Here is a 13,148-nt window from a genome sequence, read left to right as displayed (position 1 = left end):
GGTTGAGCTTTTCAAAGCGTAATTTGTCATGAGTCCTTAAAAGTTCTCAATGATCTCCTAAGATAGTTTCATGAGCTAACTTAAGAGTGTTTAGTTCTTTAGTTAGAGACTCAATCCTCTCCTTATCATTGTCATTCGTTTTATCTTGATTAGCATGATTAATTGACGTTTCATCATAGTATTCATCACTAGAGTTGTCAATAAGTAAATCATCATCACCTAACAAGTCATCTTCATCACTATTGAAATCAACATACTCGGGGTGTGATACCTTTGGGCCTTTAGCCATGAAGCATGTTCCAACTCCTTCATTTGGTGAGTCAAATATGTCGTAGGAGTTGGTTGTCACAAGTGCTAGACCGGCAACACCTTCATCTTGAGTATATTCGGAGTCGGAGTGATAGCTTCTCTCGGAGTGGTTGTCGGAGTCGGAGCCGGATACCCATTCACCAACATGAGCTTGATGTCTTTGTTTTGTGTAGCTCCTTGATGACTTTCCTTTCTTTCCGAATCCTTGCTTCTCCGTGAGGGTCTTCGTTCATAACGATCATGTCTACTCCTTCTTTCTCTAGATGGTGATTCTTCTCTTCTACTTCTTCTCTTGGGAGAATCTTCTCTCCTCTTGTAGGGGGCCGTACACTCATTGGAATAGTGTTCGGGCCTTCCACAATTGTAGTAGTTTCGCTCTCGACTAGAAGATCTTTTGTCATTGTAGGACCTTGACTTGGAACTTCTCTCTTTGCTTCTACTCTTGTAGAACTTATTGAAGTTCTTCACCATTAAGCTCAATTCTTCATTGAAGGTTTGTTTCTCACTCGATGATGTGGGTGCTTCACATGAGGCTTTTTAAGCACCACTTGATTTGTTGTGAAGTTCCTCTTTATCCTTGAGTGACATCTCATGAGCAACAATTCTTCCGATGACTTCCGTTGGCTTGAGATCTTTGTAATTGGGCATCATTTGGATCAATGTGCACACGGTATCATATTTTCCATCCAAGGCTCTTAGGATCTTCTTGATGATGAATCTATCGGTCATCTCTTCACTCCCTAAGCCGGCAATCTCATTTGTGATAAGAGCAAGCCTAGAGTACATTTCAGCGACACCTTCACCATCCTTCATTTTGAACTTGTCAAGTTGACTTTGAAGCACATCCAATTTGGATTCCTTGACGAAGTCGGTACCTTCGTGCATATCAATCAAAGTATCCCAAATTTCCTTTGCATTCTCAAGACGGCTGATTTTGTTGAATTCTTCGGGGCACAATCCGTTGAAGAGGATATCACAAGCTTGAGTGTTGTATTGCAGCATTTTCAACTCTTCCGCGGTAGCTTCACGGTTCGGTTCTTTCCCATCAAAGAATTAACCTTGCAAGCCAATACACACAATAGCCCAAACGGCGGGGTTATGTCCAAGAATATGCATTTTCATCTTATGCTTCCAACTAGCAAAATTAGTACCATCGAAGTAAGGACCTCTACAGTGATAATTTCCCTCGCTAGACGCCATACTCTCCTAGGTTGTGAAACCAAGGCTATGACCACCAAAAGCTATGGAAATCAAAGCAAATGGAGACCAAAGCTCTGATACCACTTGTAGGATCGAAAGTATGTCTAGAGGGGGGTGATTAGACTACTTGACCAAATAAAAATCTAACCTTTTCCCAATTTTAGTTCTTGGCAGATTTTAGCTATCTTAGCACAAGTCAAGCAATCTACACACAATTCAAGCAAGCATACAAAAGAGTATATGAGCAGCAGAAAGTAAAGCATGCAACTTGCAAGAATGTAAAGGGAAGGGTTTGGAGGATTCAAACGCAATTGGAGACACGGATGTTTTTGTCGTGGTTCCGATATGTGGTGCTATGGTACATCCACTTTGATGGAGACTTCAACCCACGGAGGGTAACGGTTGCGCGAGTCCACGGAGGGCTCGACCCACGAAGGGTCCACGAAGAAGCAACCTTGTCTATTCCATCACGGTCGTCGCCCACGAAGGACTTGCCTCACTAGCTGTAGATCTTCACGAAGTAGGCGATCTCCTTGCCCTTACAAATTCCTTGGTTCAACTCCGCAATCTTGTCGGAGGCTCCCAAGTGACACCTAGCCAATCTAGGAGACACCACTCTCCAAGAAGTAACAAATGGTGTGTTGATGATGAACTCCTTGCTCTTGTGCTTCAAATGATAGTCTCCCCAACACTCAACTCTCTCTCACAGGATTTGGATTTGGTGGAAAGAAGATTTGAGTGGAAAGCAACTTGGGGAAGGCTAGAGATCAAGATTCATATGGTTGGAATGGAATATCTTGACCTCAACACAAGTGTAGGTGGTTCTCTCTCAGAAAATGTGTATTGGAAGTGTAGGTATGTTCTGATGGCTCTCTCCACGAATGAAGAGTGGGTGGAGGGGTATATATAGCCTCCACACAAAATCTAACCGTTACACATGATTAGCCAAACTCGGTGGGATCGAATAGTTAAACTCGGTCGGACCGATTCAGCAAACCTAGTGACCGTTAGGATTTTCGGTGGGACTGAGATGCAACTCGGTAGGACCGATATGGTTAGGGTTAGAGCATAACGAAATCTCGGTGTGACCGATTACACAAACTCGGTGGGACCGATTTTGGTAATAAGCTAACCAGAGAGTTGGTCAGGTAAACTCGGTGGGACCGATTCGCTCATCTCGGTGAGACCGAAATGTTACAAAAGGGAAACAGAGAATTTACATTGCAATCTCGGTGGGACCGATCGCTCATCTCGGTTGCACCGAAACGTTACGAAGGGAAACAAAGAGATTACAATCCCATCTCGGTGAGACCGAGATCCCTATCGGTGAGACCGATTTGCCTAGGGTTTGTGGCAGTGGCTATGACATTTGAAACTCGGTGGCGCCGGATAGAAACAATCGGTGGGGCCGAGTTTGACTTTTGGTTTAGGTCATATGTGGATGTGGGAAGGTAGTTGAGGGTTTTGGAGCATATCACTAAGCACTTTGAGCAAGCAAGCCATTAAGCAACACCTCATCCCTCCTTTATAGTATTGGCTTTTCCTATAGACTCAATGTGATCTTGGATCACTAAAATATAAAATGTAGAGTCTTGAGCTTCAAGCTTGAGCCAAACTTTTTGTCCTTAGAATTTTGAGGGATCCACTTTCCTCATCCATGCCATGCCATTCATTGAGCTTTTCCTGAAATATTAATCTTGGAATAATGTTAGCTCAATGAGCTATATGTTGTTAGGAATTACCAAAACCACCCAGGGATAGTTGCACTTTCACGTTGTCTGAATACTATCATCCTGTATATGAATCTTTACCTCTCGACCATTTCAAGACTCCTCGTCATGTCCTTGATCTCATCCAGGACTCCGAAAAACATTCGGTCACCAAATCACATAACTCACATAATACAAAATTGTCATCGAACGTTAAGCGTGCGGACCATACGGGTTCGAGAACTATGTAGACATGACCGAGACACCTCTCCGGTCAATAACCAACGGCGGAACCTGGATGCTCATATTGGTTCCCACATATTCTACGAAGATCTTTATCGGTCATACCTTAATGACAACATACGTTATTCCCTTTGTCATCGGTATGTTACTTGCCCGAGATTTGATCGTCGGTATCTTCATACCTAGTTCAATCTCGTTACAACTGGCAAGTCTCTTTACCCGTTCCGTAATACATCATCCCTCAACTAACTCATTAGTCACATTGCTTGCAAGGCTTAATGTGTATTACCGAGAGGGCCCAGAGATACCTCTCCAATACTCAGAGTGACAAATCCTAATCTGGATCTATGCCAACCCAATAAACACCTTCGGAGATACCTGTAGAGCATCTTTATAATCACCCAGTTACGTTGTGACGTTTGATAGCACACAAGGTATTCCTCTGGTATCCGGGAGTTGCATAATCTCATAGTCAAAGGAATATATATATATATGACATGAAGAAAGTTATAGCAATAAAACTGAATGATCAATATGCTAAGCGAACGGATGGGTCATGTCCATCACATCATTCTCCTAATGATGTGATCCCGTTCATCAAATGACAACACATGTCTGTGGTTAGAAACTTAACCATATTTGATTAACGAGCTAATCTAGTAGAGGCTTACTAGGGACATAGTGTTCTGTCTATGTATTCACACATGTATCAAGTTTCCGGTTAATACAATTCTAGCATGAATAATAAACATTTATCATGATATAAGGAAATATAAATAACAACTTCATTATTGCCTTTAGGGCATATTTTCTTCATCGCTTACGCGTCCTTTCTTTTGAACAACGAACTTTTTATTAATCGCCAAACTGTGGCAAAGTGATCGCCGATCGTCGGGACTTTGTGGCGCTGATCGCCCGTTTTTTGGGTAGCGGGAATGGACAAATCTGAATTTACGACGCCTTGAGGGCGGCACCTGGGGGCGTGGCTGGGACCTAGATCGCCCCCAGGGCCTAAAAATCACTGGACGAGCGTCCGAAATAGCGCCGGCCTATGCGTTGGGGGGCGAACGAGTGGAGTTGCTCTATAGCCATCTTTATCTCTCTACATATACTATGAGTAGTGATTCATCTACGAGCGAGGTGCGCGTGCGACTTATACTTGGGACGCCGGGCGAAAGACGAGACGAGAGCAATCTTACATGTATAACTATTATGTGTCATAAATAAATGCCTCAGCATTTTCTTATAGTCTACCGAAGTGGCAACACACCAAATAGTCTTAGATCGTCAATACTATTACACATACAAAGCCATACAAATCCCAAGGTATGTCTAGATGGAGTAAAAGAGAAAAAACTTTAAAGCAAACAAAACAACGAATGACGCCGCCGTTGCACAACCATATACTCCGTCTTATATAAGCCGTCGCCCATATTTCGCGTCTCTGCCGAAGGCCACCAGAGCATAGACCTCCCGGCGCCGGCCTTTCGGACTTAACCCAACCACTACTAGTCTCTAGCAGCTGCGAGAGGAATGGGAGACCGGAAGTAGGGGGCAGCTGCTAAGATTTGGGCGAGGCGACTGTCTGGAACGCGAGGAAGGCGGCGGCTGCTATGTTTCTTCTAACCTTCGAAGTCAGCTTGACGATGTTAAGTAGGAGTTGGACGTTTAAAGACGCATGCGTTTTGGTGCTCTCGCTCCCAAAGGCAAGACGCCGTGAGCCGGTTCAGGGAGCTCACCCCCTTCGGTTGTGCAGAGGGTAAGGTCGTCTTCCTCCTCCAATCGATCAATTATTTGCTAATCGTGGAGAGAGGCAGAGGAAGCAAGCCTCGACATCAACTCTTTCAATAGATTAGGACAACTGTTACTAAGAATATTGTCGAAGTCATCAGTTGCCATGACTGCCTCCAGTGTCGTTGAAGAGGAATTGAGGAGGAACCAGAAGCATGCCTCCTTGAGCCCGGGGCAGCCATGTTGCTCAGCTAGCACCAGCGTGGTCACCACCGTGCTGACATTAATGTGCTTGCACAGCCTGTCCTCACAGAGCAGCTTGAGCCTCTCCATGCCATACCTGTCAGCGGCTTCCAGGAGATGCTGGGCCATAGCTGCCTCATCCTCCTCTTCTTCTGTCACGGGTGGCAGTTCCTCGGTGTACACGAATTGCAGCAGATTCCTGAATACCTCGGGCCTCATCCCGTGGATACGTATGCCGGCGGCGCTGCTCTCTTTCATCACGCCAAAGAGTTCTGCTTTGAACACCGGCGACCGCGCCGCAAGCACGCAGCGGTGCGCGGCGAAAGTCTCCCCGCCGACTAGGAACCTCACGTCTGCGCCCTGCTCGCTCTGCAAAAGCTCACGACGCCAATCAGGCGGTGGCACGACGGGTCGTAGAGGACGAGGGCAAGGGGTGGCACCGCCCGCAAAGAACTCCATGACTGTGATGTTGCACCTGACCGAGAAACAGTCGAGGAGTTTCAGCTCCTCCCTCGCGATGAATTTGTCGTAGCCCCGGTAAGCGCCGACGAGACGAAAATTGCACACGTCGCTACTAGCTTTAGCGTAGCGCGGCAGCAGCTCCCCGGTGGAGTCGAGCATGTCGAACCCGATATCCGCCTTCACGGCGAGGTAGGCAGCATCAAGAACAGCATGGATGGACACGAAACCGCCGCTCTCGCGACTTTCTCCGTTGGGGTAGAAGTCGATGTGCCAGCTAGTGCGGCCTCCACCGCGGAAGGATTCCGATCGGAGGGCTTTGCCGATGGGGAAGCTGTTCATCATCGATGAGTATCCTTGGATCTTGAGCACGTGGTGCACGCTCGTAATGCTGGCCTGGAGGATGGAGTCTGAGACCACGACGCCGGTGGGAGCTCTCACGTCGAGTCCGATGGTCATCGCCGGCAGCGGCAATATTAAAAGATGCGGGCGGGCGGGCCGGTGATCGACCTTAATCAGGTTTTGCGTACCTACGTAGGTCTAGGGTGTACCTGCTTTTGATCGGCTCATATCAACTCTCGATCGGTTGACTCGTGTTGGGTCCGCAAACCTTGTGGAGATGACCCACACGCAGATGGTATACGAGACGGGATATATGTATGTATCCTTGTTTTTTTTTTTGAGCCGTATGTATCCTTGTTGAGACACAGTTGCAAAAAAAAAAGGTATGCACATCCTTGCGACGGGCAACCACCTAGGAGTGAATTTGTACCCAATACCAAAAAAAGGAGTGAATTTGTATGCCTCCTGCTACAATTACACGTGCGAATATGAATCAGATACGTAGACATTAGGGTATGGTCATCCTACCGTCTCGAGAACGTCTGCAATAATAAACCACATTAGGGTTTCCAATAATAAACCGTAGACGTCCACGGTCACCGGCTGCAGGCGATGGCCGCCGGACACGCAGCGTTGTCACATCAGCACCCCGTCGGCGTTCACCAGTCCATCCCAAACACCACCCTCCGCGCTAGCAGGACCACCGTGCAGCACGTGCTCAAGATTCAAGGATATTCATGGATGAGTAAGAGCTTCGACACCGGCAAGGGGCTCCGCTCCAAATCCTTCTATGTAGGAGGCACAACTGGCTGGCACATCGCCTTCTACCCCAACGGCAATCGCGTGGAGACCGACGACTCCGTCTCCGTCTTCGCCATTCTTGACGACGCCGTCGCAGGCCGCGCCGTCGAGGCCGAGATCGGGTTCGACGTCCTGGACCCAACCACCGGGGAGCCGATGCCGCGCTACCGTAGACCTGGCGGCGGGGTCATACGCCGGTTTGCACGCATTGGTGCCTTCTGCGGATGTGAAAATTTCATCCGGCTTGAAGAGCTCCAAGAATTCCTCCTCAAGGACGACTGTTTCTGGGTCAGGTGCAACGTCACGGTGGTCGAGTTCCTTAGAGAGACTGCACCGCCTCCGCGGCCCGTCGTGGCCGCCATACCACCACCCGACTGGGCCCAACACTTCGGTGACCTCCTGCGGAGCAAGCAGGGCGCAGACGTGATGCTCGACGTAGGCGGGGACACTTTTGCGGCGCACCGGTGCGTGCTCGCGGCGGGGTCGCCGGTATTCAAGGCCGAGCTTTATGGCACGTTAGAAGAGTGCAATGCATATGTACGGATCGACGACATGAGAGCTGAGGTGTTCAGGAATCTGCTGCACTTTGCGTACACCGACGAGCTTCCGCCGGAGACAATAGAGGATGGTGCTGCGATGGCTCGGGATCTCTTGAAGGCCGCTGACAGGTACGACATGGAGAGGCTCAAGCTGGTCTGCGAGGACAGATTGTGGAGTCACATCGATGCAAGCACGGCGGCGACCACGCTGCTGCTGGCTGAGCAACATCGCTGTCACCGTCTCAGGGAGGCATGCTTCGAGTTTCTCCTCACGTCCTCGACCACACTAAATGCAGTCATGGCAACCGACGGCTTTGGCCATCTGTGTAAAAGCAACCCCGGTCTATTGAAGGATATATTGTCCAAGCTCGCAACCCACCGAGATCGCCGGCGAAGAATTCGACAATGGGAGGAAGACGACAACCACGGGTTCATCCTCAGGACAACCGAAGGGGATAAACTACCTGAACCGACTCACCACATGCATCTTGGTGGCTCTAGGAGCATTGAAACGCACACGTCTTCAAGCGAGACACCTGATCGTCGAACCCCTTTTCATCCCGACCTGACTCGTGATATTGCTACCTTCATTTCTTGGTCGTCTAAAAATTGATCAAACATAATTGTGTCTGCGTGCATCATGTATATCCTTTTTATATTTTGCTAAAAAATGATGAAAAATTAAGTAATGAAAACATTACCTTCTCACCTTCCACCATGCATATTAAAAGAGGTAAGAGCTGGGAGAGGATTTGTTGCACACAGGTGCTGGGTGTTGGAAATTAGCACCCAAATACACTTGTGGTGAACTGAATACTAAAACGGAAACAAAGTAATAGCAGCACCACCTCATCTACTAACTCAAGGAGCGTTGTTTAGCATGGAAGGAAACATATGCAATAAAATATATACATAGGAAACTAGTAACTCGGACACAAGACGCTTCCCAGACACTAGCCGGTGGTAGGAGTAATTTTTTGGATAGCATCAAGCATCAACACAAAGACACCGGATTTACATGGAAACCCCCTCAATTTGAGAGGAAAAACCACGAACCGAAGGCACCCAAATCCTCTTTCACTATTATTAAATATGGGATACAACAAATTCTTCTCTAAATAGCAGTAGAAGATCTCATACATCAAGATTTCTGAATCTTGGATGGACACAATAAGATTTCGGGCTCAAGAGCTAGGATTTGAAGCAATCTCACCAAAGATGGTGGAAGCACAGCTTGAAGGAGACAAGGTGGTGGATCTGGACCATCACAACCTCGGGGAGGAGCTCCCTTTGCTTCTTCCTTCAATCTTTCTCTTCTTCCGTTTCTCTCTTGGTTTCTCTTTTTTTTCAATGAAGGCCAAACTGATTTTCGTCACCCTTGATGGTGGCTGCTGAATGGAGGGTAAATCATCTTCATCCTCTCACGTGCAAAGTCCAAAATGACCCCCCTAATGGGTAGTGGGCTTCTGCACCTCTTTGGGCTGCTAAAAGGCTTCAAATGGGCTGCCTAGAAGGAAGGTAGGCGATGTGACAATGCTCACGGGTGGACATGAACAGGGTGTGGCACCAATATGCATGAGGTTGGTGCTGATGCATGGGAGAGGAAGACATTGAGGGCAGCGGTAGCACGAGAGGAGCCCCCGCGGTGATCTGACATCTGGTATTAGAGCAAAGGAGAAGTTGGTCGAGGTGGAGGACAACAATGGCCGCTACTGTCCGGCCATAACACCGACCTTGACCCCCGAGCTACTCTCATGATGCTCCGAGGTATGGCCCCTTGTGTGTGTTGGTTGTGTGCATCCTAACTATGCAGAGGCCAGGTAGGTGTTCTTTGAGTTTGTATCCTTTTGATGCTCCTTTTTGAGCTAATAAAAGCCACCCTTTATCGAAAAAAATCTTGTAAGAAAGCCGAGAATTTCATGATACCCATTCTAAATAAAATCATGATACTAAATTCCATGAAATTTCATGACACTACTTCTTGGACTACTCATTTCCGAATATTTTAGACACACATGCTCGTCCTGAGCGTTTTGAGCAGTCATAGACCGAAAGTGGGCTACAAACATCGTGGAAACATATTCTGGACCGAATTTGGAGAGTTTTAGGCTAATTGGATGCAATTTTTTATTGCCTTGTTTTCTTATTTGAAATTAAACTAAGGGATGTCTAAAATGGCCGAACAAAGATGCCAACAACCTCAAGTTTATGATGTAGAAGGGTTGTGATAGGGACATGGTTGAACTTAATAAAAGGTGGTGAACAACACATATTATGATGATTCGGCGGGAGGCGGTGACTAGGAACATAACTCAAAACCCTACAGGAATTGGACGCTAAGACCAACAACTCAACATGTGAATGCAAATGTAAACTCAACGATGCAATCAGGGGCGGGCCTACTTCAATTCATGGGTATTCAATTGATTGAATACCCATTATTTTTGCAAATAAACTAGGTATATATAGTGTATATATGGGTATGTATAAAGAAAAAATGAAACTTTTTTTGAGAAAAAATGAAACTGACAGAATTAAACGCGGCTGCTGAGCATTCAGTCCAAAACCAGACGCTAGCCCACCTGGTCAATGTTGTGTGTCCACTATATTATGAGTTATTTATATATTATCTAGTTTGTATAAATTGATGCTTCCGTTATACACGCCTAAAAAGGACGCTAGGCTTTGAAAAAATTGCCTTTGAAATTTTGAATACACTCTTCAAATCCTGGGACCGCCCCTGGATGCAACTAGTGGCGGAGCTACAGGGTGTCCAGGGTGGGCCGCGGCCCACCCTGGGATTTTGGAGCAACCATACCTATGGGTCTTTAACTGGGCCAGAGAAAAAAGATGGCCCAATAACACTTACCTGTTGACTCGGGGATCAACGCAGCCACAGCCCGCAACCGCGCCCTCGTTCCACATCGAGCCAGGGGACAGCCGCCTCGTCCTGACGCCCTCCCAGAGCCGTGCCTTACGACGGCTCGCCGTCCTCGCCGGTCGCCGATTAGCCCGCCGGAGCCCAGCCCCCGATGAGGATCCTCTCCTTCCCGCCTCCCTGCGAGCTGCGTGTGTCCCTGTCCTGCGCGGCTGCGCCCCTGCCCTAATGATAATCCCCCCAGTTCGTGTGCCTTTGATCATAAGCCTCCCTTTGTGTCACTGACATGTGGGACCGGACCCCACATGTCAGTGACACAAAGGGGGGCTTATGATCAAAGGCACACGAACTGAGGGGTTATCATCAATTATTCCCCGGCCTTCTGACTCCCCTGCAAGTGTAAGTGCAGATCTTGCTCCCCCCCTGTTTGTGTTGTTCGACGAGGGGATGAATTAAAATTGCCCTCTGTTATCAGGAGTGTGAGGAACTTGGTGGTCTTCTTGGCTGAGCAGTCAAGGCAATTGAAGCACCTCCAGTGGCTGGGCTTCCAGAACTCGGTATGACACTTGCACTTAAAGTTTATTTCTTAGATCGGTGTTATTCAGGTTCTGTTTTCATATATTTTTAACAGTGCAATGTATTCCCTTGTGGGCTTACCAGCTTACCAATTTTGATTCCCCAATTTCTGACTTAGGTTTTTTTTGGCCGTGCTATTCTATCCTTTAGATGAACCGAACAGATGCATAATTTTGCACATCATTTCTACCTCAAATAAATTCTCAAGGTATGTACTATGATCCATATAGTATGTACTATGTAGGTTTCTTTATGCAAAACTTAGAATTAATTGAGAATTTTAGTGTGTAAGACCATATTTATATATTTCTATGTGATATTGGTAATTATTTAGAATGTTCACATGTTATACTTATCAAAACAAAATAGGGGGTGGACCACCCTGTTCTCAAACGCTAGCTCCGCCACTGGATGCAACACATTGAAAATAAATTTGGCAATGTCTTAGAGTATTCTACATGTGATGATCTAACCATACAGGGGTGGGCAAACCAAGTAAATAGCAAAAAACTACTACTTTACAGACTAGGGTTTCAAAAACCTATCGGTTTTTAATTTTTCTCAGATAACTACCAAATGGGTGGTCGACTATTTCAAAAACCCAAATCGTCGAGTATTAATCAGTTGATCACAATTATGATAGGTTGGGCCCACACCTAAACAAACTGTTGGTTTGACCGTCAACTTACATGTGAGGCCCACATGTAAGTTTCCTCTTCCTCTTCTCTTTCTTCTTCCTCTCTGTCTCTTCTCTTCCCTCCTCTGTGCCCGACCTCTCCCCTCCAGAGCCGGCGACCCTCCCCCCTGCCCCCAAGCCGGCGATGGCACTCCCTCTCCTCCCCAGCGAGGCATGGCGTGGCGGCGGCCGGGGGACAGGCGAGGCACGGCGTGGCGGCGGCCACGAGCGAGGCAAGGCGTGGCGATGGCCGCGGGGTAGGCGAGGCACGGCGTGGCGGCGGCCGCGAGGCAAGCGAGGCACGGCGTGGCGGCAACCGCGGGCGAGGCACGGCGCGTCTCGCCGGCCGGAGGAGGCAGCGCTGCCCTGCCAAGCGGGATCGAGCTCCTGGCTGCCTGGGGGACCCGATTGCTTTTTCAGAAAACTCACAGGGACCTGATTGCTTTTTCAGAAAACTTGTAGGAACCCATTGCTTTTTACAAAACTTACATGAGGGACCCACATGTAAGTTAATGGTCAAAGTAAACGGTCAAACAAATGGTTATCTTACACGTGGGCCCCAATTGTCATAATCGTGATCAACTGATAGACTCGGCGATTTGGGTTTTTTGAAAAAGCCGACCACCCATTTGGTAGTTATCTGAGAAAAATTAAAAACCGATAGTTTTTTGAAAGCCTAGCCTGTAAAGTAGTAGTTTTATGTTATTTACTCGGGCAAACCATATCAAACATATCGTTTCCTAGACCCACATGTACTTTCACCAAGGTAAGCACTCATAGGAGATATGATGATGGACACTCTAACATTAGGATCTTGCCGTAGCTAGAATAATTACCCTGTTTGGTAGTAGTAACATATCAGATGTATCACACTTGGAGGGCTTGGGTTCGAGCTATTATTGTCGCACCCCGCACCTCGGTGCGGCACACCTTCTAAACTTGATTGAATAACACTAAAAACATATTTTGTAAAGCAGGGACACGATCTCTGACCTCTCCATACCACCATGCCAAGGGCTGACTTACGATAGTATATGCATACCAACGCTATTTGACATTATCTTGACGATTAAATTCAAGTTAATTCAAAATTTTGAATGCTATAAAATTTTCATTTGGTGTCAAGGAAATTGCGACCGAAAAACCCTGGCCAACATTGCCTATGTACAATAATTGACGGTGGAAATATGCCTTTTTGCCTAATAATTATTGATTATTTGCATTATTTGTCCAATTATTTTCATTTGTGAAGTTCTGGTGGTTTATAACACATATCTTGTTTTTCTTCTTTACTAGTGTTTTTCCATTGAAGAATTTCTGCAGTTTGTAATGCTGCTGGGATCAGTAAGGATTGAGCGTATGGCCTTCGAGCAATAAAAGATTACGTTGTTATAGCTTCCAACGGTCGCCGATACACTACAGCATGAAAATATATTCTTCTC

At 46.9% G+C, this 13,148-nt stretch overlaps 1 protein-coding gene and 1 pseudogene across 1 annotated transcript; one reads left to right on the top strand and one right to left on the bottom strand.

The window, feature by feature from the left end:
* Positions 1-5,129: 5,129 nt before the first annotated feature.
* On the bottom strand, positions 5,130-6,353 carry LOC119298646 (annotated as a pseudogene).
* Positions 6,354-6,848: 495 nt separating this feature from the next.
* Positions 6,849-8,189, top strand: LOC119298654 (BTB/POZ and MATH domain-containing protein 2-like). Its single transcript, XM_037575970.1, has one exon. It carries the CDS (start codon positions 6,849-6,851, stop codon positions 8,187-8,189), a length of 1,341 nt encoding a protein of 446 aa, XP_037431867.1.
* The last annotated feature ends 4,959 nt before the right edge of the window (positions 8,190-13,148 follow it).

Source organism: Triticum dicoccoides, chromosome 5A, assembly GCF_002162155.2.
Source record: "Triticum dicoccoides isolate Atlit2015 ecotype Zavitan chromosome 5A, WEW_v2.0, whole genome shotgun sequence".
In the NCBI taxonomy this organism is placed as follows: Eukaryota; Viridiplantae; Streptophyta; class Magnoliopsida; order Poales; family Poaceae; genus Triticum; species Triticum dicoccoides.
The sequence above is the reverse complement of the archived record's forward strand: the minus strand, read 5'-3'. Positions and strand labels throughout refer to the sequence as shown.

Bases quoted from the DNA above. Each gene is read 5' to 3' on its own strand.
- LOC119298654 (XM_037575970.1), top strand. From the start codon at position 6,849: ATGGCCGCCGGACACGCAGCGTTGTCACATCAGCACCCCGTCGGCGTT.